This window comes from Sipha flava, unplaced genomic scaffold, assembly GCF_003268045.1.
Source record: "Sipha flava isolate LNK unplaced genomic scaffold, YSA_version1 41229_pilon_pilon, whole genome shotgun sequence".
Taxonomy (NCBI): Eukaryota; Metazoa; Arthropoda; class Insecta; order Hemiptera; family Aphididae; genus Sipha; species Sipha flava.
The window spans coordinates 1-26,094 of record NW_020273131.1 but is presented as its reverse complement, the minus strand read 5'-3'; the positions used below and the strand labels follow the sequence as shown (position 1 = coordinate 26,094).

The following is a 26,094-nucleotide window of genomic DNA, read 5'->3' as shown; positions in this document are numbered from 1 at the left end:
GCAGTTTATACAATACAGTACTTACAAATGTTCAACAATAAAAAAAAATTATAATAAAAAATAAATAAAATGCTTATAAAAGTAATATTTTCATTAAATGTATTATTTACATTTTATGTCTATAGAAAAAACAACAAAAAAAAATTGGAGGGAATTTACATATTAAAATGAGACAAATATACATTGCAAGTTGTAATTGGTTTAAATTTTACTGTACACACAAATAAGATTCATGAGTGGATACCAAATAAAAAAAAAATATTTAATATCATCAAACATTAAAAAAAAAATACATTGTGATTAATGTTAAATAATAAAGTCAGTATAATTAAATTTAATTGGTTGACACAAATAGTATTTTCAATTTTATTTTAAGTAAATTAGAACTTAATATTTAAAGGCTTCTTTTGTTCTAAAAATTGATTACATTATTTATAGGCTGAGCAATAACAAATTCTTCAATCAAATCAACTTATTAATTTTAAAAAATTATAAAATTTTTAAAATCTATAGAAATGTTTTAAATTTAATGGATATAATAAATTGAAATGTAAAATAAATATTGTAAATATTGAAAATGAAATACTTAACTTTTGATTCAGCATTTTTATAACAACTACATTAAAAAAAAAAAAATGTTCATAATGTAAACATTTACATTACTTCAGTAAGAAATGTTTAATTTTAAATTAACATAATCAAAAAACTAAAATTCATTTACAAAATAAAAAAAATAATTTATTTGTAATTTGGTAATTTTGAGTAATATAACAGCGAAAACAAATCCATATATCATACTAAGATATAATAAAATAATTGTGAATTATATTTTCTAATTGATAAAAATATAAATACATTTCAACACCAACATTCTTAATTAAGCAGTTTTCCAAAACCAATCTAAAAAAAAAGGGGTTATAATTGAATAGTAAATCATGTTTAGATAAAAATCCATGAAATTAATTATATAACAGTAATAGAACAATAATATAATTTTTACTTATAAAATATATATTATTTTTCAATTGATAAGTTAAGATTTGTGCCAACCAATCAAGTGTACTTTTTTAACACATAAACCAAATTAAATTTTTATTTTTAATTCAGTGTTCTGGACAATAATAATTAAATCATTAGTTAACTGTAAGTATAATTTAAAAATTTATGTTAACTTTCAAAACTAAGATTTTTATTTAAGACATTTTATAAATATAAAATATACTTTAGATGTTACACTTATAATAAACAGAACACAAATAATTCTTATAATGTGAATCAAAAATGTATATTAAATTGGATTAACAAGTTAATAAAAAAAAAAAAAAAAGAAAAAGACTAGACTTCTAAACAAAAAAATCTTGCTCAACACATATGTACCCTGTGTTTTGGAAGAAATACTAGTCTTCATCAGACATTGGCTCATACTGCGCTGTTAACATGGATCCCACACCACTGCCGCCGCCTCCTCCTCCTCCTCCTCCACCACCACCACCACCACCACCACCACCACCACCGCTAGTATCAGATGTTTCATTATTCTTTTGTGTAGCTGATGCTGACATATTTATTGCAGCTGAAAATGGATAAGTGTAAGCCTGCTCATTTTTGTTGTCGTCATCGGAAGTGCGCATTACTTCAACAATCCGATTTTTTACATAATCTAGAGGTGATATTGGTATATCAGCTTGAGTTTGATAAAAGCGAACTCTACTATTATCATCCTTCATTTGTTGTTCATATTCCTTCTGTTGTAAAGCACGGCGTAGTTTCCATGTATGAGGTTCAAAGCCAGTGGCTAGCATATAAGGATATGGTTCTCCTGAACGGCCACTCATTTCAGGACTTTCTCGTGGTTTTGAATTTTGTTTTTCATTTACCTCTGGGAATGCCTAAAAATTAAAAATAACAATTAAAATAAAAATATGAAAAATTATGTTACTATACTAACAAAATATTTATTATAATGGAAATAATAGGACCATAAATGAAAAACTCATATTTACTACTATTATGATAAAATATAAATATTAATTAATATTAAACAATACCATTTGAATTATTCTTTTTATAGAAAGAAATATTTAGACTATAGATAAGTTAATAGGCATGCAATTAGAGTAAAACAACTTACTTGAAATAATTTATCACCAGCTCTTTGTTGTTGAATATGAGCTTGATTGTTGACCGGAGGAACATTAGGAGGATGCCCAGTTCCATCATTACTTTGATTTATTTGATGTGTGATAATGGCATCAATTAAATTGGCAGCAGTCAATGCATGTGATTCCATACCTTGTCTAGAAACTCGACCACTTACAGTATTATCTCTACTATAAAAATGTAAAATTAATACCCTGATATATTTAATTATTTTAAATAAAAACCAAAAATTAATTTTACTTTTGTATATTTGATTGTGGGTCTTGATGCCGAGATACAGGTGTATTAGATCTAGATTGTTGAAATGATGAAACAGTAGTTGGTATTTGCATAACTCTAGGTTGTTCTTGCTGTCGCTGCTGTTGAAATGAAGCAGCTACCATTCTTGAATGTTGTTCAGGAGTAAGACGATGATGCATCATTTGTTTATCCCTCATATATTGTTCTCTTTGTTGTTGCTCTCTGATTTGTGCTACTGCTTGCATTTCTCGTTCTCTTTGCACAGCCATCTCACGCTCTCTTTGTATTTGCTCATGCCTTTGTTGTTCTCTGTACATATGTTGCTTTGGCACAGGTGACCCTCTCATATAACGATCTTGTTCTCTATGCCTATCTTCAGAATGATTTAAAGGCACAGGTAAACTGGGCTGCCTAATTGCAACATCAACCAAAGACCCAAGTGCTTCATGTCCCGGAGGATAACTTTGTGGTGATGTTACTTTAGGAGCAGTATTATGACGTTGTATTACACCTTGCCGAGTTGGTTGATAATAAATTGGACTAGTGACAGGAGGTTTTTGAGCTCTCGGAAATTGAGCTGCCACATTAGAGTGCATTTGCTGAGAAGTAATATAGTCGTCCATAATAATTTGTCGCTGCTCACTATAATGAGGTTGTCTTGATTGGTACTGAGGTTGTGGATTGCGTTTTTGATAATAATCAGCATTTATATTTTGACTTGAATTATGTAGCATTCGCTGGTGTATAGGAGTGCCTTGAGTTATGGAACCAACTGGAGCTTGAGGCGCTTGAGAATATCGGTTTGACTGTGGTGGCATGTATAAAGTTGCAGTTGAACCAGAAGTACCATGCATAATAGAGCCAGTAGCTTTTGCATTATTTAATATATTTGGAGATAACTTTGAAGATACAGCATTTCCAACAGACAACTGTGGTGAAGTTACCTAAATAAAAATTATATAAACTAAATATTTTATCAATCAATTATCAATATTTATAAATTTGGTCAACTAACCTTATGTGGTATTTTTATATTATGAGAAGATTGCTTAACAGTAATATGGGAGACTGATTGTGATGGATGGACCATGACATGATTATTTGGCGGTGATATTTTTGTCCAATATAGATCACCTTGCTTGCCACTTCGTGCCAAATCAGCAAACTAAAAACATTAAACATAACTTAATAAAAATAAATATATAATTAATAAAATATGAGAATTTAAATAAAAAGTCTACCTGGGGAGAATAAAAAGTATTTGTTTCATGAATTTGTGTGGGAGGTGGTCTATACATTGCTCCAGGTGGTGGTGGTGGCTGAGCATGTTTAATTGGAGGTGGATCAGTATAAGAATCTCCATCTCTTGGTCTTTTGATACTTAAATCAAGAGTTACACCTTCAGGAACTCTAACATCAGACATTTTAGAAGATTGAACTTGAACTACAACTAAACCATCTTTATTATGAAGTTCCCTAGGTGGTGGAGGAACAACTGATATTGTTGCCATTGACTGTTGTTGTTTATTTTCATTATTGCTAGATGCTGTATTTCGATCTTTAATTGGATATTCAGGATCTAAAAGTATGGATGATATAGTTGGCATAGAACTATTTTCCTTCTGTTAAAAAAAAAAAAAACAAATAAAAAAAGGTTAAATAATACATTAAAAAAATGTTAAAATAAAATATTTACCTCTCGATTAGAAAGTTCTTTAGTAAATTGTTTTTCGATTACATCAGATAAAATATCTGATACGCTCAAATCAGATACAATTTTTTCTTTCTTTTCAGATTCATTATTGGAATGTTGCAACAACACATTAGACTCATTTTCAGCAGTACCTCCAATACCTTCATCTGCAGTTTCAGTAGCAGAACTATCATAATCTTCTTTGATTGCAGCTGAACGAATTGCATTTTCATTATCTAATCGAGTTTCTTTAGTAATCAATTTCACATGTGATGGACTTGATGTTTCTCGCATTGGTGATGTTTGTGGTAAAGTGTTCGTTGGTGATGGGGCACTTTGAGTATCACTGTCACATAATACAAGATTAGTTTCATCACAACTAGATGTACTAGACCCAGACTCTTCTTCATCTGTTAGAGCAGGCTTTTGTTCACTTCCGTTTGTCTAAAAGCAAATACATATTTTAATTTTTTTTTAAATATTATATTCAATGAAAAATATTACCTTTTTATATTCCTGTACTAAGAGGTCTAAACCAAGTTTTTTGCGAAAGCTAAAATAAAACTCCTTACACTGATAATGACTCTTATTAGGTCCAACTAATTTGCTTATTTCACTCCATCGGGTGCCATGTTCACGAATTCCTTTCTTCAATGCATTAGTCTCTTCATCAGTCCATCCATCTAAAGTATCGGTACTTATACTGTTGGAAGTCCCTACTACTCCCAGTGACATTAATCGTCTTTGAATACGATTAAAACAAGCAGAACAACACTTTGATGTTGTTGGTCCAATTTCTATATCAAAATAGGCTGAATTTAAACTGTTGGCTTATAAAATAACTATAAAATTTTAAATTACTCACGAAATTCTAAAGCAATAATATCTTGAGCAGTATTCCATTTGGCAGGTAATGGGCGTAATCTTTTAACTGGTCTTCTACTATTAGACTGAACAGTAGGACAAGATGGTAATGGGCAATATATTACACGACGATTTTGGGACCTAACCACTTTGCAACGGCAAGTATTACAAACTCGAGCCCCAGGAATAATATCTTCTGGCTTAACACCATATTGGGTAGCATCTGAAGGATTAAGTATCCTAGGACAAGCTACATTTTCAGCTTTACAAACTGCACATACACCTTTAGGTACATCTCCTTTCGATCCAGTTTCATCTAAATAATAAAAAAAATTAGTAAAATATTCATAAAAATTATAATTAAAAAGTATACTATAAATATTTATTCATATTCATCAATTTTTTAAACTAAAGTAATTTATTAAGTTTTACATGAAAAAAAATGCCTGTCTTATTCATCCAAATAAAATGCAATCTAGATATAGTTTAGATAAATTAGATGAAAGTGATACATCTCCACTTAAATATAAATTTTGAATGATTCTTTTAAAATATTAAAATGTAAATTTTTAAATTCTCTTAAAAAAAAAAGATAGTAAAATTTGTAACAGATAATGTAAATGATAAATGTATACATGAAATTAGTATCTCTCCCTTGTAATATATCAAAATTAAAGCAAATTAATTTAAAATATTATTTATAACTTAAAATAAAAATTTTGAAATTATAATTTTTATTTTTTATTTTATTTTAACTATAATTCAAAATGTATTGAAAGATAGAAATCTATAAAAATTTAAAAATTACAAATTAACTTGATAACATTTTTATTTCATATACATAATGAGTGTTTACATTAGAAGAAACTAAAAATAACAATGTACTTTTTAAAACAATAAAAATATTATATCACTGTTAAATCAATATATTCAAACTTTTCTCAAAATCTAAAAACAAATTCAAGCATTTTGAATGAATTTATGTAAAATCACATTAAAATTATACATTTCATCAGTTGCTGATATACTATAAGCTGTACAAAATACAGAATATAAAACTAACTTTAAAGAGAATATCCATAAATACATCACACAGTACAATAATAATGATGTTAAAAATGAAAATTGTGTAATTTAAAAATACTAATAGTAAATATATTAATTAGAAAAAACAAAAATCTATAATTATAAGCAGGGCACCAAAAGGTTTTTATAACGTTATGAGTTTAACATTAAACTATTCAAAAAAACGATTAAAAACGGATAACGAAATAGAAACAAAAAACGATTAAAATTAATATCAAATAAAAATGATGAAACTATTGATACATAAAAGAAATTGTTATTTAAAAATATTTATAATAATCAGTAAAATAGATTTGAAACATTATTTTTGTAAAACTGACTTAAATTACTAAATAATTTAAATAAAATAAATATAAAAGGATGTTTAAAACAGCAATAAATTTATCAACTAATGAAATATACGTAAGCATTACTAATTATAATTTATAAATAAGCTTTCTGAAATTATGTCGGATTGTCGGCACTGAACCCGTATGGCCTGCCTCATCAAAAATAATTTCAGTAAAAATCAATAAAACATTAGTAATACACCATACATATGTTATTAATTGACAATATATACATATTTTATGTGGTATGTGCATTTTATTGTTGTTGTATTACAAATATGATTGCTTTATTTATAAGTTATGAGTTATAAGAATTAAAAAAGAAAATATTGTTAATGGCAGGGGTGTATTGGTATACGGTGTATACCCATCAGCAGATTTTAGATTTTTAGAGTATACCTAATGTAAAATTATTTTACGGATATACCCTTCTAAAATAACTCGAAAACAAAAAATAATAATAATTCAATAGTTCATCAGAAAAAATTGTTATGAACTATGAAATTGATTGAAATATTTATCTGTTGAAAATTACAGTGTACAGTGTATTAAATGTATTTTGTTAACTGTAATGAATAACATTGAATAATAGTATGGAGTGTGGACATTCACCCCATAGTACTTAAATCTGCATCATGCAATTTATAATGCGCTGCAAATGTATATCTTGTGGTGTTATATTTTATAGTCTTAATAGAAGTTATAAACATGTAATTACAAAGGATTAATTAAATTTTTTTCTAACATATTGAGAGTAAAAAATTGTTGAGTGAAACAAGAAAATTTATTATAGGATTAATATCCATATTTTTTTTAGTGTGTACCCACAAATATATTTACCAATTCACCACTGGTTAAAGGTAATCTATATGTATAATATATTTTACTATATATTATATAGTATAATATTTAAAATGTGTTATGTTATTTTACATAGTATTGATTGGTAAATACTACATTTGAAAACAGTAGAGAGAAAAATGTTTAAATGTCCCATAACGGTAAACAATATACATTATTATGATTTAAGCCCTGGTTATAAGTATAATCTCATGATTACTATAATAAAACAAATTACTAATAAAGCAATCTGAGATACATGAAGAAAAAAGAAGATAAGAATAAAAAAATAAGAATTATTTTTAAATTAGGAAAGTAGTATAAAATGTTTTAATATTTAAAACAATTATGATCATAAAAATATAAATTATTATTTAACTCTATATATTTTAATTATAAATAAACACATTCCTATAAATAAAACAATTAATATTTAGTAATTTAATGATTGGAATTAATTCTATACTGTTTTGTAAATAAGACACTGTAATTTTCCCAGGGTCCCAAGAGAAAAAGGAATGTAAAACCAGCCCCTTGTGTTGATAATTCATAATTGAACAAAATTTTTGTATTCCATAGGGTATACAAATAATTGGAAAGTATAAAATGTTAGGTAAATACTTCTCATTTTTTTTTAGCCAAACCATTTATTTTATTTAAAAATGCAAAATATTAGTTGATGCATTATTGATGATGTAAAAAAACTAACTAATTTATTTGATTTTTTAAATTTTTTAATTAATGTTTTTTTATATTTCTTAGATAACTTTTATAAGACATTATTTTATAAGCCCCATTGAAAATCTTTTAATAATAAATGCAATTGCTTATATAATATTTATAACTTTAACATTTAAAAATTATAATATAATTAATATATAATACATATTATTATATTTAAATAACTAAACTAATAACCTCAAATTAATGTATAAGAAATTTTAAATGTATACAATTTTTATTTAGGAATTATTCTCCCAAAATGACAATTTATTAAGTAGAAATAATTAAATTATTATATGTTCATGAAATCAAATGTTTAATATTTGTATTTTATAAATAATAATGTAATATTTACACTTAAATAATGGTGCAATAATAGTTTAAATACAGAAATTAATTAGAGTTAAAGAAATACTCATGGGAAAACAAAGTAAACAGGGAATACAGGGATAACGAGGTAGTAAATATTGACGGATTGATAAACAGTTATAAGCTGAATTAAAATCAAACGGACCGGAAGACCAGCTAAAGAGAGCGCCTCTCGTCAACTAAAAGGGTCCACAAATTTTACCACGAATGAATATTTTAACAATCATCATTTTAGTCTCATTACATAACTGCCAACGATCATGTACCGTTTTATGGAACCCGATTTAACCATTTATGTAATGTCATTAAATAACAGATTGCGAGCATTTTTATCTCACCGAAAACTTCTAGCACAGTACAGTGGTTATTTTAAAACATTAGAGGATTGTGAAACAAATAAAATATTTATTCCTGACATTACAGATGATACATTTTCAATTATATTATCATATGTATATACAGGAATGCTAAAAATAAATAATATCAATATACATTCTGTTCTTTTAGCAACACATACCCTTCACATGCCACAAGCATCAGATATGTGTCGTCAATTTTTGATAACTCAAGATCAAAATATAATAAAACCTATAGCAAAACTACCATCATTTACAGATGCTTCAGTAATTCAACAACCAAATGAAAATAGAACATTAAAAATATCGGAAGAATCAAATTTCAAACCACCAATACGTAAGGAAAATATTATTTTGGATATAGCAAGTTGTGATGGACCAGTTAAATTTTACAGAGTACTTAACAAAAACTACAAAGGTGATGAAAGGAAATCAGCACAAAAGCAGTCTTATAATTGCAAATACTGCAATCATCCATTTAAAAGTAAGTACTGTTATGAAAAACATATTAATAGACACTTAAACATCAATTTGATGACAAATAAATCAGGTAAAAGAAATAATACTTCTATTCAATATTATCCATGCAGACAATGTGGATCAAAATTTCCAAGTTATTACTTTGTTCATAAACATCAAAAATATTGTAAAAAAAACTAACTAATAATATTTTTAAAGATATGATAGTAATATGAAATATTAACATTTGTATATTGTATTAGAATAAAATATTACTTACGTTGTGAATCCATTAGTTCTTCATCAGTTGTACTCGTATTTTCTCCTTTTAGTTTATCATCTTTTCGTCTTTCTTTCTTTTTTGATTCCGATTTTATTTCACTAAAAATCATTGATATTAATAAAATTTATGAATTTATGTACATTTTACTATATAATCCTTATGATTTTATTTTAATTACATTTTTTTTTTTAATTTTATATATTTTTTTATAATTTTAAATTTTAATGAATAAGATGCCTTTTAATAAAGAAAAATGTAATAATATCCAATAATATGTAGTTAATTGACAATTGAAAGTAAAAATTAGAAATGTTTAGGATTTAATGTATTTAAAACTATAATTATATTTGAATGTGATAGCATATTAAGTAGTATCTATATGAGTAAGAATTATTAAAGACATTTTTTTATATTTTTCTTGTATCTATTTTAATATTATAAAATTTAATCCAACACATAGGAATATCATTATACAATAAAAACAAAATTATTTATATTTATTTAAATAAAACGTTACTTCTTCTCTTAAAATAATTATTAGTCAACAATGTACTTGTATTTTATCCTTATTTATTAATTTAAATTGAAAAATTGTATAATTTTACAGATTTTTATCAATAATTATAAAACATATCATTATAACAATAAAGTTTGAAATGTAAAATTGATTTATATTTACCTTATGTGTGATGCAACAGATGTTTGTATTAAATTGTTAACAGATTCATTACTTTGATCATTATTGATCTGTTGATTTTGAGTTTCAATGTTTACACCTTGTTCAGTAGCAATAACAACTTCTGTAGACACTGGAGTTTCTTCACTTTCAGGCATTGCATTTTGAGCTGCTGAAGCCTGTGCTAAATTTGATGATGCTGCTTCACTACCTTGACGTTCTCGTTGAAGTCTAGTAGTCACTCCAATGGAAGTAGAATTTAAAATATCCAATGAATTCAATGAGCTACTCGCAGGAGTTCGATTTTGAGCAGTACGACGTCTTGCTTGCCACTTAGCTTTCCCTAAAAAATGTATTTATAAATAAAATTTAATCAAATATATTTAATTAAATATCAATACTAACGTAGTAGTCTTTTATACTCTTCTTTTGGTTTACTAAGGTAATAATATTGTACGCAATCAGAAGGGCATTTTTTATCCAGATAAGATGCAATTGCACCAAAATTCTTAGGATGAGCAATGAAACGATCTTTAAATACGTCTTTTTCTTGTTGTGTCCAAATATTGACATATTTCCTTTCATTGTATTCTGTTTTGTAATCCAACACAAGTCCATTATTATTCAAATAAGTTAAATGCCGTTCATGTGGATCTAACATAAGAGGTGGTATAACTGCATAAGACCTCATTTTTTTATCTTCCATCTAAATTTATTAATATTATTAAAATTAATTCAACTAAGTCTAAATCAATTTATTTTTTAAAAATATGTACCTCTTGTTCTTGTAACCCATCCATGATTTCTTCTAAATCAGCTTCACTTTTAATACGAGCTCCAACTCTATTAAATCTTTCTTTGTCTTCACGAGCTTTCCTTAATTCTGGAAATACTTTTTCAAATAATTCTCGATGTTTGGCTTCTTTAGCTTTACGTTTTTGTGAGCTTTCAATTTTTTCCACCCTACGAATCCAATCTTTATAAAGTTTAGAGTAAGTTTCATTAATTTCAGTTTTTTTTTCCTGTTGTTCAGTTTTCTTTTTCCTAAGATGCTCTAATAGTCTGGATTTAAATAATGAATACCTAATAAACAAAATTTAATATTGAATTATGATAATGATAATGTATAAATAATGTAAGTTATATCAAGATATTAATGAAAAATAGCTATAATAAATCAAATACATTTATAATATAAAAATGGAATAAAGTTATTAAGACTTTTTTATATAAGGATATCACACTAATCTAATACATGTCATTATTGTTTTTACCGAAGTTTACAATACTAAATCATGTATGTATAATAAAACTATAACGGAGTTTATTATTTGTCAAATAAAAACAAAAATAATAATTATATATTACATTAATTCCAGTCAGAAGTTTAGAACTTAAAAAAACCTTCCAACTCTTAACATAAAAAAAAAAAGGAATATATTATTTTAATTTTTGGTACTAATTTGACACATTAAATGCCTTACAGCTGCCAACGGCCATAATATTTTTTATTAAAACGCTGTCAGTTATAATGGGTGGGATTCCTGAAACGCCTTAGTTTAACATAATACATTATAGTACAGGTTATTAATTCAGCAACGAAAGAAAAAAAAAAAGAAATTTTAATATTTTAAAAAGGAAAATAACATATCAATTTAGAATTAATTTTCAGTTCTAAACTATGGTAGAATTGTATAAAGCAGAAGCGGCCTAGTTTTTTCGGCCACAATCTACTAAAAATATACTTCACCTTTGAAGATAGACTTTTTTTGGAATATTTTTTTATAAACCAGAATAAAAGATAAAAACTATACAGATAAAATTTATCGACAATTTGTTCATAACCACCACAATTAATTTTTGTGTACGTGGCCTAAAAATAAATTCTAACATGATCGACTCTGAATTCGTCCGCAATCGACCGTTTGGCTGCCCCTGGTATAAAGCATAAGTATAGTGCCAAAATATTTATACCAATTTAAAATAATATACGACATACGGCAGCTTCCATGAAATAAGTTACAGCAGGTGATGGTCTAAAATTTGTCATTCATAACTATCACATTATGGCTCTTGGTGGCTGTATGGCAGTCAACATGTTAACAATATTTTCTATTCTGATATTCATTTTCCAATAGTAAAACTGTATAAATATTAATTTACTTGAACAAAAATTAGATATATTAATTATTGAACATACTATTTAATTACTTCACATAATATACATATATATGAATGTTAAATTATCATTTATAATTTAAATATAAAAATGATTTTTTTCAAGCTTAAGCTTTTCATGAATATAATTTGATGCATATAGAACGTAAGACAATACATTTATTTATGAAACCTCGAAGGTTTTTGAAATTCAAAATTACTTCAACAAATAAATATACATTTAAAAAATATATATATATATTTAAAATTGCATTATAATTGTTAACACGTATATTTAAAAAAAATAATCTTAATTCAATTAAAAAATTATTTAACACGGTTAACATTTTCTAAAATATTAATTTGCTTTAATATCAACAATAACAAAACTGTAAAGTAATTTAGTAAAACCATACACAAGTATACTATACTATACTTGTATTACATTGTATACAATGACCTATTTTTGGAATCGGGTAACAGAACCTACTCATGTACTTTACTTCATAAAATTGTACTTATATTGGTCAAAAAACTATAAAAAATGTAAATAATAAAACAGAACTACTTAATAAAACCAAAAATAAATTAATTTAACTTTATATTTAATATAAATTCTTACTTTCTTCTGTTTTCGTGATAAACAGCAGCATCTGATGGTTGATTATATAAGGGCTGAAAAAAAAAATATATATATATATTTAAGAAAACAAAAAAATATAAAATAGTTTATTTATAAACTGAAATTTGACTTATTGTCAATATTTTGTAAATATTAACACATTATAAAATGAACAAGATAATGAATATGTTTTTTTTAAATTTATCAAATTTCTTGGATTATAGTTCTTATTTATTAAAATAAAGTACACTTACAAGATCAGTTTTGTTTGAAAATTTTTCTAAACTCATTCTTGATTCATATGCTTTTTTCTAGAAAAATATTAAAAAATTACAATATTATAATTACAAATTTAATAATATTTTAACAGAGATAAAATAGTTAGTTCATACCTTCCTAAATAATAACATTAATATAATTATTTTTAAAGGTTAAAGTAATTTATTGACTTAATTCATAAAACAAATTCACAATGCATTTAGGTTTACATACAAAACTGAAAATATTTTCACAATTATTTTTATTTTTATTAGTTATTTTTTATACCTATTTCAATATAATTCCTATCATACATATACTATTATAAATACTAACATTCAATGAGTCATATACTAAATACATTTTCATCTTAATATTTGAAATATTTATGACACTTAGTCACAGTGCCAGGTTAAGGGGGGGGGGGGCAAAGGGGCAGCTGCCCTGGGTGGCAAATTTCTAGGGGTGGCAAAAACATAAGATTAAAAGTGTTCTAAAATGAATGTATAAAATACTAATAGTGTGCAACAAAGTATGAATTGGAATGGTCTTATAAAAGAGTTTACGGCACAGAAAGCTAGAAACAAAATATAAATTTCTAATATTTAAATGTTTATAAAATGTTTGTACTAAAACTACATTGTAACCTTTATTAGTAAAGTTTTATTAACCAAAAAGCTACTGGTGCTTTATGTAACTTTTTTAAAATTTATATATATTCATTTAACAATTTTTAATGTTGAGACAAATTTTATTTTTTAGAATGAGTACAAAGATACAAAGGGTATTGAGGGGTGGCATTTTAAAATCTGCCTCCAGGCGGAAAATTTCTTAATCCGGCACTGCTTAGTCACATACACTTGTGACATATTCAAATATATTTTTAAACTTTTAATAATAATAAAATTAAAAATGATACTTATTATATCACATATATATGCACTTTATTCTATACATTTTTACTACTAAATTATTAAGTAAAACTATAATTTTTAAACTTTAATTAATCTTCATTTTACATAAAATACATTTTGTCATAATAGTAATTAATTTTTATCAAATATCACAAAATTAGGAATGCAGTTTTTTGTAAGTGTTAAGCAAATAAAATAAAATCATTTTTAAGAATTTAATAATTAAATTATATAAAATTTGAATGTTTAACTATCAATATTGTTGATGTATTACAACCTTCATTAAGAACATAAGAAATAACATACCATTAAATTTAAATATTTTCTTTAATTTGTAAAAATAATTTTTCTTATATCAATCAAATTTTAATAGTAATAAAGAGTATTTTTTTTTTTTTTTTTTATAATATAAAATGTAATGTATCTAATATTTTAATACAGTAAGTAAATTTAAGATAATACAAAACAAACACGTAGGCAAAGCCTACTAGTGTGTGAATCCTCTTAGGTAATATTTAAATATTTAAGTATTAAAAATAAATTAGATTATATGATTATATAATCATAATTTTTGAAAGCTATTTATAATTAACTTTACCCTGTTTGAAGCGTAAATTTGCTGAACTGGAGTCAAATATAACATTGGATCTTCTTCTACATATTCTTTTTTTGTGTCTTCTTCGGGTTCTACTTTAACAACTTCTGAATTTGATTCTTTTTGTTCATAATTTTCCTAAATAAAAAGAAATATAAAATTAATTATAATTATATTAAAAATACATAAAAAAATTATGTTATAAAATTAATTTATACTTTTAACTTAATCAAGTCTTCAATTTCTTGAGTGATATTATGAATATCATTTTCAATTTTATTTAATTTTGGAGCAATGTCACTAATTTTTTTATACTCAGGCATTGGTTCATCAATGGTTGGTGATATAGCTTCTACTTGAGGGTTATATGCACTTGTAGAAGGGGGGTCCTGTAATTCATAATGCACTGTTATTAATGAAAAAAATATATATTTATACATAAATAAAATATATATATACATATATAAAAGATAGAAAATAAAAATATGACAACTATATTAAAAAAAATAGTAAATATATCAAATATTAGTGATACATTATAACAATTAATATAATTAAATAGCCAAATATGATACATACCGATATTTCAATTTTAAGAGGGGGTTGAGGTGAAATTGGATTTAGTTTTGGTTTTTTCAAAGGAGGTGGAGGACCATGATCAGGTCTTTCTCTCATGAAGTTCATAGAAACAGTGTTATGAGAGTTGTGACTCAATGATTCATCTCGATAATGTTCCATTCTAAAAAAAACATAATTGTATAATATATATTTGTAACCATATTAATGTAGAATAATATAAATTAATAAATAATAATTAATTTAGACTTACTGTAAACGACTTCGTTGGTAATAATCACTTGTTGCTGACAATAAAGATATACGATTTTGCCTTGCTACAGTAGGCATCATATCACTTCTTCCTAATTCAAAAGGAACACCACTTAATGTTAATCCTCTTTCAGATATCTAAAAAAATAAATTACTTATATATTTTCTTAATTTTCCTATTAATTAATATATTATAGTAAGATAACTTTAATTTTATTCCTAAAATGTAATAATTGAACATTGAAAACACTAAAATTTAACAAAGAAATAAAATACACATAAACTAACACAATAAAAATATATGATTAAAAATAAATAATAATATTAATATAAAATTAAGTTAAAATTCAAAAAATGTTTATATGTACTTAATATAACTTACATTTAATGCTCTAGAATGGAAAGGTGCATCTCTATAAGCATTTGATGCTGTGGTTGTAGCTGACATGTATACAGGTTGAGAAACATATCGTATATTAGCTGGGTACCCAACAAAATTATTATGCACAGGGCCAGTACCAACAGAAGATGGCTTGTAAGGGCCGTTGTCTCCTGGTACTTGAACTACCCCATGGTTAACATTTCTTCTACAGAAAAAATTATAGTAAATTATTAATATTTGGCATTAACATTCATTCATTTTTTTTTTTTTTTTTTTTAAATAATAAATAAAATACATAAAATATAAACAATTTTGTATTAATGGCAATATTACTTTACGTATAAATACATAATTTAAAAGATGACTTTTGAGAATCAAAAAAACATTTTTATTAAATACAGTAACCCCTGTCTAATATAAGACCTAAATAATATAGAAACCTGTCTTTTATGGAAAAATTATTCAGTCACGACGACTCTAAAACATTTTAAATAAATCATACCCTGGATAAGATGGAACTTGTCCAACGTGAAAATAGAAACAATATTTTTGTCATATACCTGTTTATCATAGACATACCTATTTGAAAATTATCAAGTTAATAAATATAATTTATATTGATTAGAATTATTTTGTTGCCTACATTTATTTTTTTGTTAGTGTTGTAACTTGTAGTAGTGTTTTGTAACTAGGCTAATGAACTCATAGCACGAAAAAATACCCAAATATGCATGTAAACATGCACCAAAAAATAGCCAAATATGCTCTAAAATATGGATCTAAAAATAACCATATATACGCTAAGATAAGCCCAAAAAAAATTAAGTATAACAAATATGTGGTCAAATAAAAAATATATTTTATTACAATTTATAATATAATGAATACTAAACAAGTAATGAAAATTATTTAATAAAATAATATATATTATCGGATATCGCCTTTCAGACCCCTATAAATGGTCGATACAGATTTATTGGATTATTTATACAATCACAAAAATCATAAGTGGTAGTTTGTAGATAACATATATATTTTTTATTCAATTGGTTCAAATATGTACATATAGTTATAACCAGAGCTCATAACTTATAGCATTTACATTTTTTTTTTTTTGAGAGATTCTAGAAATACCTAAGTAAGCTGTACATTTGTTTTAGATAACTAAGAAGTTAAATGCAAATTTTATGTTGTATATTTTGCATATTTCAAAGTATAAGTGTTATTTTGCTATTTTACTTTTTTTCTATTTTGCAGACTTATTTTTGCATAGTTGGAAATTTGTTATTTGCTATGTCTTTTTCAGTTTCTTAGCATTTAAAACATTTTTTCTTAATGATAAAAAGTAATTATAGCAGTATTAATTTTTATATTTATAATTAATTTATGTTAATTAACTAATTTTTCTTCTTTTGGTCTAAATTATTTATTTATTTGTATCATATAGCAACGCGATTGGAATTTTAATTATAGAAGTTTAAATTTTTTTTTTTTATACATAATGTTTTTTTTAGATAAGTGAGAATTGTTTTTTTAATAATAAATGAAAATTGTGTTTTTTTTATGATAAATATTTTTTGTATATTTTTGTATTTTTAGTACATGCATGTGTAAGCTATTATATGAATATTTTTAAGAGCATATTACAGCACTTATAACTATTTTTTTTAGAGCTATAAGTTATGACCCTTAGTTATAACTTATAAATCTAAAAAAAAGTTTTTAATTTTAAAATTGAAAAAATTGTCAAAATATGCAAAATAAACATAATAATTTTAAAATAAGCACATTTCTGCAAAATCTATCAAATATGCAAAAATATGCACACTTAAATTTTAGATCTGATATCATGACACTGAGAAATGATTTTATTTTGCACTCTGCTATTTTTAACCATAATTAACATAAGTATGCATGCAAATGCTAGAAGTCCCTAAGCCTACTTATACAGCTTCGGACTATATTAAGTTTTTGTATTTACATATTTTTTATATCTTACCTACTTTTTTTTTTTAATACATAACTCAGAATGTCAAAAATCAATAAATGGTTAACTTTAAATGAAAAATTAAAATTAATTGAATCTAGTTAAAAAGATAAATTATCAGTTAAACAAATTTGTAATTTTTAACTATATATGTATAATAAAGTTAGTAAAATTTAATAAATAATAAAGAAGTATATATAAAATAAAAAATATTTATCATAACTTTTTTTTGTCGAGCTGTATTAAATGGAAACCTATCTAAAATGGAAAAAATATTTGGTCCCAACAGTTTCCTTGTTATACAGGTTTTCCTGTATTACAGTAAGCAGAACTATGGGTTTGGCAAACCTGGGATCTCCGAGCTTTGAACTGGCCTTAATTGGTTGGTTCAGCCTGATTAATCAGCACTGATCTAATATCTCAGCCTTGTAAAAAAAAAAATAATGTGCAAAGTTACAGAAGAGCAAACAAGAATCATTATCTTATAGTGATGGAATTAATTCTGCACAAAACTATTAGTAAACTAGACATTAAAAAAGAAAAACCAAAACATTTTAATAAAAAAAAAAAAAATTAAAAGGCCCAAATAAATAACAAATTTATCAATCCAAACAAAGTTTTAGGGAAAACGAAACCTCAATGCATGACATTGAAACTACTTGGACAAAGATAAAAGCTAAAGTGTCTACAGCTAAATGATAAAAAAATTAAGAAACCACTATTTTGACCCAACATTTCAAGATGCTCTATTAAGAAATATAAACAAAACACATTACAGATACTAGAGAATCTCACACAATAAAATATTAAAATGTATAAAGATATAAAAAACACAACAAATAGAACAATAAGACAATAAAAAAAGGTAAATGGAAAAAACATTTTAGACTGTATTGAAAAATATTAAACAACCTTAGGCTATTTTTTAAGCAATAAAAACCATAAAAGAAGTTAATTAAGTGTGAAACTGTCCCATGATCGACGATGTCAGAAACTTCATAACCGAAACTAAATCTATATTTAATATTACAAGGATACTCCATGAAAATACTGAATGACAAGTATGCATTGAAAATAGGTGACAAATTCAAAAAATCAAATATCATACAGATGAACTAGAACTTAGAGAACCAGATCAAGAAAAAACTGAAGACATAGAACTCATTAAAAAATAACAAAATACTAGGGAAGAATAAAAAATTAGGAGCTCCTTAAAATAGCAAGAGTAGGTACTCTTAGTAGCACAAATACAACAAATAATTAGCAACATATGGAACAATGAATATATGCAAAAAGATTGCAATTATGATAATTTTTCCAATATTTATTTACATTTTTAGTAAGATAAATTACTTAAAGATAGACAATTATAAAATGATAGCTCTTCTTGATACATGCTACAAAATACTATCCTTAGCAGTTTTAACAATATTGGAAATATATGCTACTGATATGATCAGATAATACCAATGTGGCTTCATGAGAAGGAAATCAACAATGGACCACATCTTCATTATAAGTCAAATTATAGAAAAAATACTATGAACACAATAAAAACCTACATATGCTCATTGTAGACTTTAAACAGACACATAAATAGGTGTTTATTGTTTTTTATAAATAATCTTGATTTTATTTTGATCAACCTAAATATATATATATATATATATATATATATTAGGTTTATTCCAACACGTGGTCAAACTATCATAGAACTGGTGAGAGCATGTGCAGTATAATTTTTTCATTCCAACACACCCTAAATGCAAACTCAAACTATCAGATGGTTGTTTCAATTTGTCATTAGACCAGTTTTAGGATTGGTTGCTAACAATCAAAACAGTCTGCTGATTCCGATGGGGACTAATATTCAGAGAAACTATTATTATCATATTTATTGTTTATGTTATCAATTATTCGCATTTGAATTTTCATGTAACGTTTATTAAAATAATTCCTTTTAAAACTACTTTATGTATAATAAAATAAATACACTATAATTATAAATATAATATATTTATATATATATATGTCATAATAAGTCTTCTGAATTGTCAATATCGCTCATTGTATTTTTATTAACAGCAATAACAACAACACACCATAGAAATATAAAAACAAATTAAAAAAAAACATCTCATATCTTAGTATACACAGTAGAAAATCAAATAAATTCTAGTAAAAATATGGGTCTAAATATAAGTTAAGATAAAACCAAATATTTAGTAATGTACAGAAGTGTTATAAACAAAACAAACCTTAAAGTTGGATCATATCACTTTGAGCAGATTGAAAAATTCAAATATTTGGGAGGAGTTAATATCAATGAAAAGATTAACATATATAATGAGATACAAATATGGATAAAAGCAGCGAACCACGCACACTTTACGATGAATCAAATGTTAAGATCCAAAATGTTATCAAAAAAACATGAAAGAAAAACTGTATACTTGTTACTTGTGCTAATTGGCAATGTACACACATAAGACCTGGTCTACTATGCAAAGAGATGAAAAAACCTATACAAAAAGGAAAACATCAGAAAATTTTTCGAGACAAAATGACTTGGATGGTCATCTGTAATAAGTTGATGGAAGCTTTATTTGCAATTAGGATAACAATAGAAACAGCTTGAAAGACTTAGTATTAGAAGCGGATTAACGACCTACTAAAATTTAATTTAAGTATAAAATAAATAAACATTTAAAAAATACAAATAAGACTTATAATTGTAAAAAAAATTAGGAAAACATAGTTGATAACAAAATGGTTATATTTTTAAACCATATTTTAAATATAATTAAATGTTATACCCATGAATTTGAGGATTCCTTTGAGAATACGCCATTTGAGCTTGTGATGGCATGGCAGCACGGTCCAGATGTATTACTGTTTGCTGTACAGCTTCCATAACAGTTTTAACTGGACCAAAGTTCTTTATTTGCCACTAAAATGAAAATAAAAGATTATTTTATAATGATGGTAATTTGATTAACATTAAAAAAAAGCACAAACAATTTTTTTTTACAAAATATATGGAAATATTAGAAAATAGCTAACATAAATTGGTTAATCATAGAATTTAAATATGCTAATACACATTTAATAAATAGAAAAAATATATATTTATATATTAAATGCACAAAAGTATATTATACATTTTCTTCAGGTATTTTACAACTACATACAAATTTGTGTATAATTCAAAACTAAATAAAAAATGTATGTAGTTGCTAATTTGTTAATTGTTTTCAAGAAATGATACTATTAAATAAAATTAGAATTACTAACATAATTAATATAATTAATCAAAACCAAAAAATACAAAATAAAATAATTGTATATCTGATATTGGAATGAAAAGTAGTATTAAAGCAACATCCCTACAAATCTAAAATAATTTTTTATTTAACTTTAAAATTTAACTATAATAGTCATTTTGTATCTTGAATCTATATATAAATAATGATTAACTAAGGATAGCTATTTTACTGTAATGGTTATGTGTAATGTGCAAACAAAGGCGAGAAAAAAAAAAAAAAAAAAGGTAACTATTGCTAATTAAGATATACTATTGCTAGTATAAAAAGAGTAATAAATAACATGAAAAAATAATGTAGGTAAAGATAGTTACAAAAATAAATTATTATATTAATTAATTATTTTTAAATAAAAAACTTTTACTAACATCTAGAAATTGAAATAACAATTTTTCTATAAAAAGAAAAAATTACATGTAATATAAGCTATACAAATACTAAAAATGTATTAAAATATATTTTCAAATATATTATAAAAAGGTTATTAATTTTATAAATAAAAAACATTTGAAGTTTTTATTGATTTTATACTTGAATAACATTTTTTTTGGACATAATGTAATAAAATCAATGCAGTATGCATATAAAAAACTTTGTAAAATAATATTACACAACATTAATATTAACAATCATATTTTTAATGTTAATAATAATTTAAATATTTTAATGAATTAGAATTTGGTATCAATTGGTATATTTATGTGGCTGGATAAATTCTCTGTTAAAAATTACATAATATTTATATCTTATGAATTAAATTATTTTTAATTTTCATGTTTTCCAATGTTTCTAAAATAAATTTAAATATTTAAAAATATTCAATTAATATAGTAATTAATAAAATTCAATAAATTATTCATTTTAAACTACAATAATATATTTTTGTAACTTTGTAGTGATTCTTATATTATTTAAGCTAAAATTGAGTTAAATAACATAAATACCTACTAATGGCTTTTTGTGACAAATATTAAAAGAACTTTGTTTATTAAGAGTACCTTTATTTTAATAATGATTAAATAACCATGGATATATGACAAATAATGATGAAAATGCCTACATAATGTTCAATCCTATTCTTTACCAGAAAAAACTTTTAGAAACCCAAACCACTAAAAACAATAAGAAAAAAATATTGTGTAGATGTACCTTCTACTAAGACAATAATGCTGTCTAAAATTAATTCTACTATATTAATTTAAAAAAATTGGCATTAAAACTAAAATTATAAAGTTAAATCTTAATATAAGAATAAAATATATTCAGTTTCATTTATAGTAGGACAATATTAATTAATATTTATAATAATTAAGTCAGAAAAAAAAACATTTAAAATAAATTTTTCTTATGCATCTGCATTTAATAAATTATTATTCAATAATTTGTTGAAAATTTATTTTAAAATGTTTATTTTAAAAATTATTTTGGCGATATTTGTAAACCCACATTGAAATTTATTATGTATATTAAAATAAATAAAACATAAATATTAAAATAATATGAATTTTAAGTAGTATTGTTCAGTAATAAGTTAATTTAATTTAAAAACTATAGAATGCACATATGAACTCAATATAAGAAATAAGATAAATTTCTTATCAATAATAAAAATTCACTTTTAACTAACAATATAATATTCTAAGATAATTGTTATAATAATATCAATAATGTAAACAAAAACATTCTAAATCCTAATATATTAAAATGTTATTATTATATTTATTTACTATAACCAATAATATTATTATTAATTATTTACATTTTATAAGTTATAAGAATATCTCGTCAAATGTCTGGGAAATATAAGATTAGATAGGTGTAATAATACCAGAGACCAGATAATGGTAAAATTAAAGGAAGTAAACATGATGTAATACAAATGTCACAAAACACATGCTGACATCAAAGTACTTAATATGAAGTAAAGCAAATAAAATAAACATGAAGTATTATAAATTATATTAATTAAGATAACACAATGAAAAACCATAATGAATATTGATTCTGAATATATTATTATTCCCAAAATACACAGAAGTTTGTTTATTTTCACATAATACAGTGTATAAGTAAAATTTAGAGTATACATAGGTATTAAAAAATTAGATTAATTCATGTTTAGGCACTTCATTCCTAACGGACGTTATAACAATTTTCCTAATTACTTAAAAAAACTGAGATAATATTGAACGAAATTTTCAATTTCCTTAAAACTTAAGATTAAATAATAACATAATATGTAGACATCATGTACCTACAATATAAGACCTAGTATACTACAACAGCACGGATATTTATTAGGTCATAATGGACGGACCACGTGAAGATAAAATATCAACGCCTATGACCAAAACCGATTAATAAAATATGATAGTGCAAAAAAGGATAATTACTTTTTGTTTTTCAACTAGAGTGTCAAATCCGCATGTCGGTGGTGTTGAAAATCTGATGGCAACGATGGGATACCGATTTCCAACAGACACATCTGCACCATTTTATTCAGACCACGCACAGTACACTACTCTTTACGATGCGATTGTGCGCACACGAAAAGCATTTATCACTCGGAAATAAATATTGAAGTACGGTATCGGATCGCTGACATGCTACGGCACTATGTGATTAAAAAATCGAAACAGTGAGATAGAAATTTTCAAAATTTTTTCTTTCTCATTTCGGCTGTTATTATTATTGAAATCCGCCTACAAAAAAAAAAAAAAAAGTTCTCCGCTGAGGACACGGTCGTCGTTAGCTCACATCAAACGTCTCTAAACAGGTTCGGGTAAATCCAAGCGTCCGCTTCGGGTGAGGTAGAGTACCTCGGTCGATCCCACGGTATTCGCGGCGCCAGTAGGCAAGGAGCCTGCCGATCCGTGGAAGGGGACGCTTCGGTCTCCAACGAAACAAAACACGATGGATTTGCCGAGTTTGCAGTCCGGCACAACAGTACGATAATTATGGCACCCGCGTAACAAAGCGGTACGATAAAACGGGATAAAAACCTACGTCATGACGACGTTCTCTTAACAACAATACATCGTGGATTATAAATACTCGGACGCGGAGCCCGTGGCATTCACACACATACACACATACACACACACACACGCATGCACATACACAATTCACATACTCATTGCTTACACACACTTATGTATATATTAATAAAATACGCAGTGATGAAGTACAAAAAGTGTACACACATACGTGGACATTCGCTTCCGTGTTCTGATAAACACAACCATATTAAGAGCTTTGTACGAAAATAAAAATATTTTTTAAATTAAAGTTCAGCAATTGCGCATTTCATATTTTATTAAATACACGATCTAATATATTAGTATATTATATTAATAATTACATGTGTTTACGTTTCGCCGCACTACACACATTTTCATAAAATACCGTAAGAAAAAAACGTATGCATTATAAGTTCGAATCTCAAAATTGCTCTTCAGATCGTCAAAAATTTAGTGACGATTACTGTCGAACGGCCATAAATAAATAAAATATTCTAGATAAAGTTAATAGACCGCGATTATGTTTACCTACTCTATTAAATTTACAATTACACGTAATTATCGTAAACACGGAGACCTGTTTAACCGTACATAGTAATGATTAGGTACATGGTATAATGTACATGATAAGTTAATAATTATAATTAGGCATGACATTAATATCTTGTGTTCGTCATAATTTATTTTTTTTTATCTATTTTTATAATAATTAAAATAAAATAAATAAATTATTAAATAATTATTAATTCAACCATAATTTTATTTAATTGCAAGCATAAATTAGAATGCGGCTTTTTATTTATTTTCATAAAACTATACTATTTATAATAATGTTATTTATTACGTTATTTCCTATCATGTTTACAACATACTACAGTAACATACTACATGTTGTGATGACACATCCGTCGGTAGTCTTAAATGTTCTCGAGTTATATGTTTTAACTAAATATGATAAACGTAAAAAAAAACAATTTACCACAACAAATTACACAGTAACAGAGGGAGTACTTTAATATAATATTTATATATATATATATATATATATATTCATCGGTTTTATTTTTAATATTATTTAATAACTTACAGTAATAAAATAAGATGGTTGTTTTATTATGTTGAAAAACGACATGACAACACCATGGTACTGATAATAGAAATGTCGAATGGCCGTGAGGAATAAGCATTATTAATTGTTATACATATATTTCTTAAGTGTTATTGAACTTAACATTTCTCTGAATTGTCAAGCACTTGAATAACTGCAGATTATCGATTTATGTATATTCTATTATTTCGTATTATCATATTTTAATGACATTCTGTTGTCTAATAATATGTGAATTATGATTAACAACTAAAATATGAAATTTGCAAATGTGAAATATAATCATTATATATTGTTGAAATAACTTCATAATAAATAAAATAAATTAATAATGTTAGTATTTACTGTGTACAATGAACTAAGTACAAACATCAAATAATAAATGCATGAATGTTATTAATTATTAACGTTAATAAACACTACTGTTAACATAATAAAAATATTTTTAAGCTTTACAAGTTAATTTTTATGAAAAATTTGCAACAAAATTTACCTAATGCTCATAAAAAAATGTTATGAAATTTGAAAAACACTAATTATGTATTTATAACGTTTTAATATGATTAATACGTAAATATATTAATTTACTTTGTATTCCTAATATAAACTGTTAACAATATTTATTTTTCTTAGTTCCTACAAAAAATTTAAATAATTTTGAAAAATTATATACTACAATTAAGATATATCTAAAAAATTAAAAATTAAATTTTACAAATAAATTATTGTTATCTAACGCTCAGTGGCGTAGCCAGGATTTTTAAATAGGGGGGGGGGCTAACCACTTTTTTTGGATAAGTAAGGTAAGAGAGGATATGAGAA

The 26,094-nt window shown here is 24.9% G+C and overlaps 2 protein-coding genes across 4 annotated transcripts; one reads left to right on the top strand and one right to left on the bottom strand.

Moving 5' to 3' along the window:
* Nucleotides 1-1,202: 1,202 nt before the first annotated feature.
* Nucleotides 1,203-23,921, bottom strand: LOC112688880. 2 transcript variants are annotated; one of them, XM_025562291.1, is made up of 21 exons: nt 23,538-23,921; nt 20,638-20,771; nt 15,835-16,039; nt 15,454-15,590; nt 15,204-15,363; nt 14,843-15,013; nt 14,628-14,762; nt 13,112-13,168; nt 12,858-12,910; nt 10,855-11,161; nt 10,484-10,784; nt 10,082-10,421; nt 9,400-9,500; nt 4,959-5,273; nt 4,598-4,890; nt 4,097-4,537; nt 3,642-4,022; nt 3,416-3,565; nt 2,401-3,344; nt 2,132-2,327; nt 1,203-1,889 (listed from the first exon to the last, which is right to left on the bottom strand). In XM_025562291.1, the coding sequence occupies exons 2-21, from the start codon at nt 20,733-20,735 to the stop codon at nt 1,398-1,400; spliced, it is 5,277 nt and encodes a 1,758-aa protein (XP_025418076.1). In that variant the 5' UTR covers nt 20,736-20,771; nt 23,538-23,921; the 3' UTR covers nt 1,203-1,397. The 2 variants fall into 2 exon arrangements, with proteins under 2 accessions (XP_025418076.1, XP_025418075.1); XM_025562290.1 differs by having other exon boundaries at nt 2,132-2,330; nt 23,538-23,920.
* Nucleotides 8,308-9,364, top strand: LOC112688882 (zinc finger and BTB domain-containing protein 44). Of its 2 annotated transcripts, XM_025562293.1 has the most exons (3): nt 8,308-8,997; nt 9,056-9,144; nt 9,211-9,364. In XM_025562293.1, the coding sequence occupies exons 1-3, from the start codon at nt 8,565-8,567 to the stop codon at nt 9,322-9,324; spliced, it is 636 nt and encodes a 211-aa protein (XP_025418078.1). In that variant the 5' UTR covers nt 8,308-8,564; the 3' UTR covers nt 9,325-9,364. The 2 variants fall into 2 exon arrangements, with proteins under 2 accessions (XP_025418078.1, XP_025418077.1); XM_025562292.1 differs by having other exon boundaries at nt 8,308-9,144.
* Nucleotides 23,922-26,094: the final 2,173 nt, after the last annotated feature.

Coding starts and splice junctions, on each gene's coding strand:
- LOC112688882 (XM_025562292.1), top strand. CDS start 8,565: ATGTACCGTTTTATGGAACCCGATTTAACCATTTATGTAATGTCATTA. Junction 9,145..9,210: donor CTGCAATCATCCATTTAAAA/GTAAGTACTGTT, acceptor CAAATAAATCAG/GTAAAAGAAATAATACTTCT.
- LOC112688880 (XM_025562290.1), bottom strand. CDS start 20,735: ATGGAAGCTGTACAGCAAACAGTAATACATCTGGACCGTGCTGCCATG. Junction 16,040..20,637: donor AGGAATCCTCAAATTCATGG/GTATAACATTTA, acceptor TTTTTTCTGTAG/AAGAAATGTTAACCATGGGG. Junction 1,890..2,131: donor CTGGTGATAAATTATTTCAA/GTAAGTTGTTTT, acceptor TTTAATTTTTAG/GCATTCCCAGAGGTAAATGA.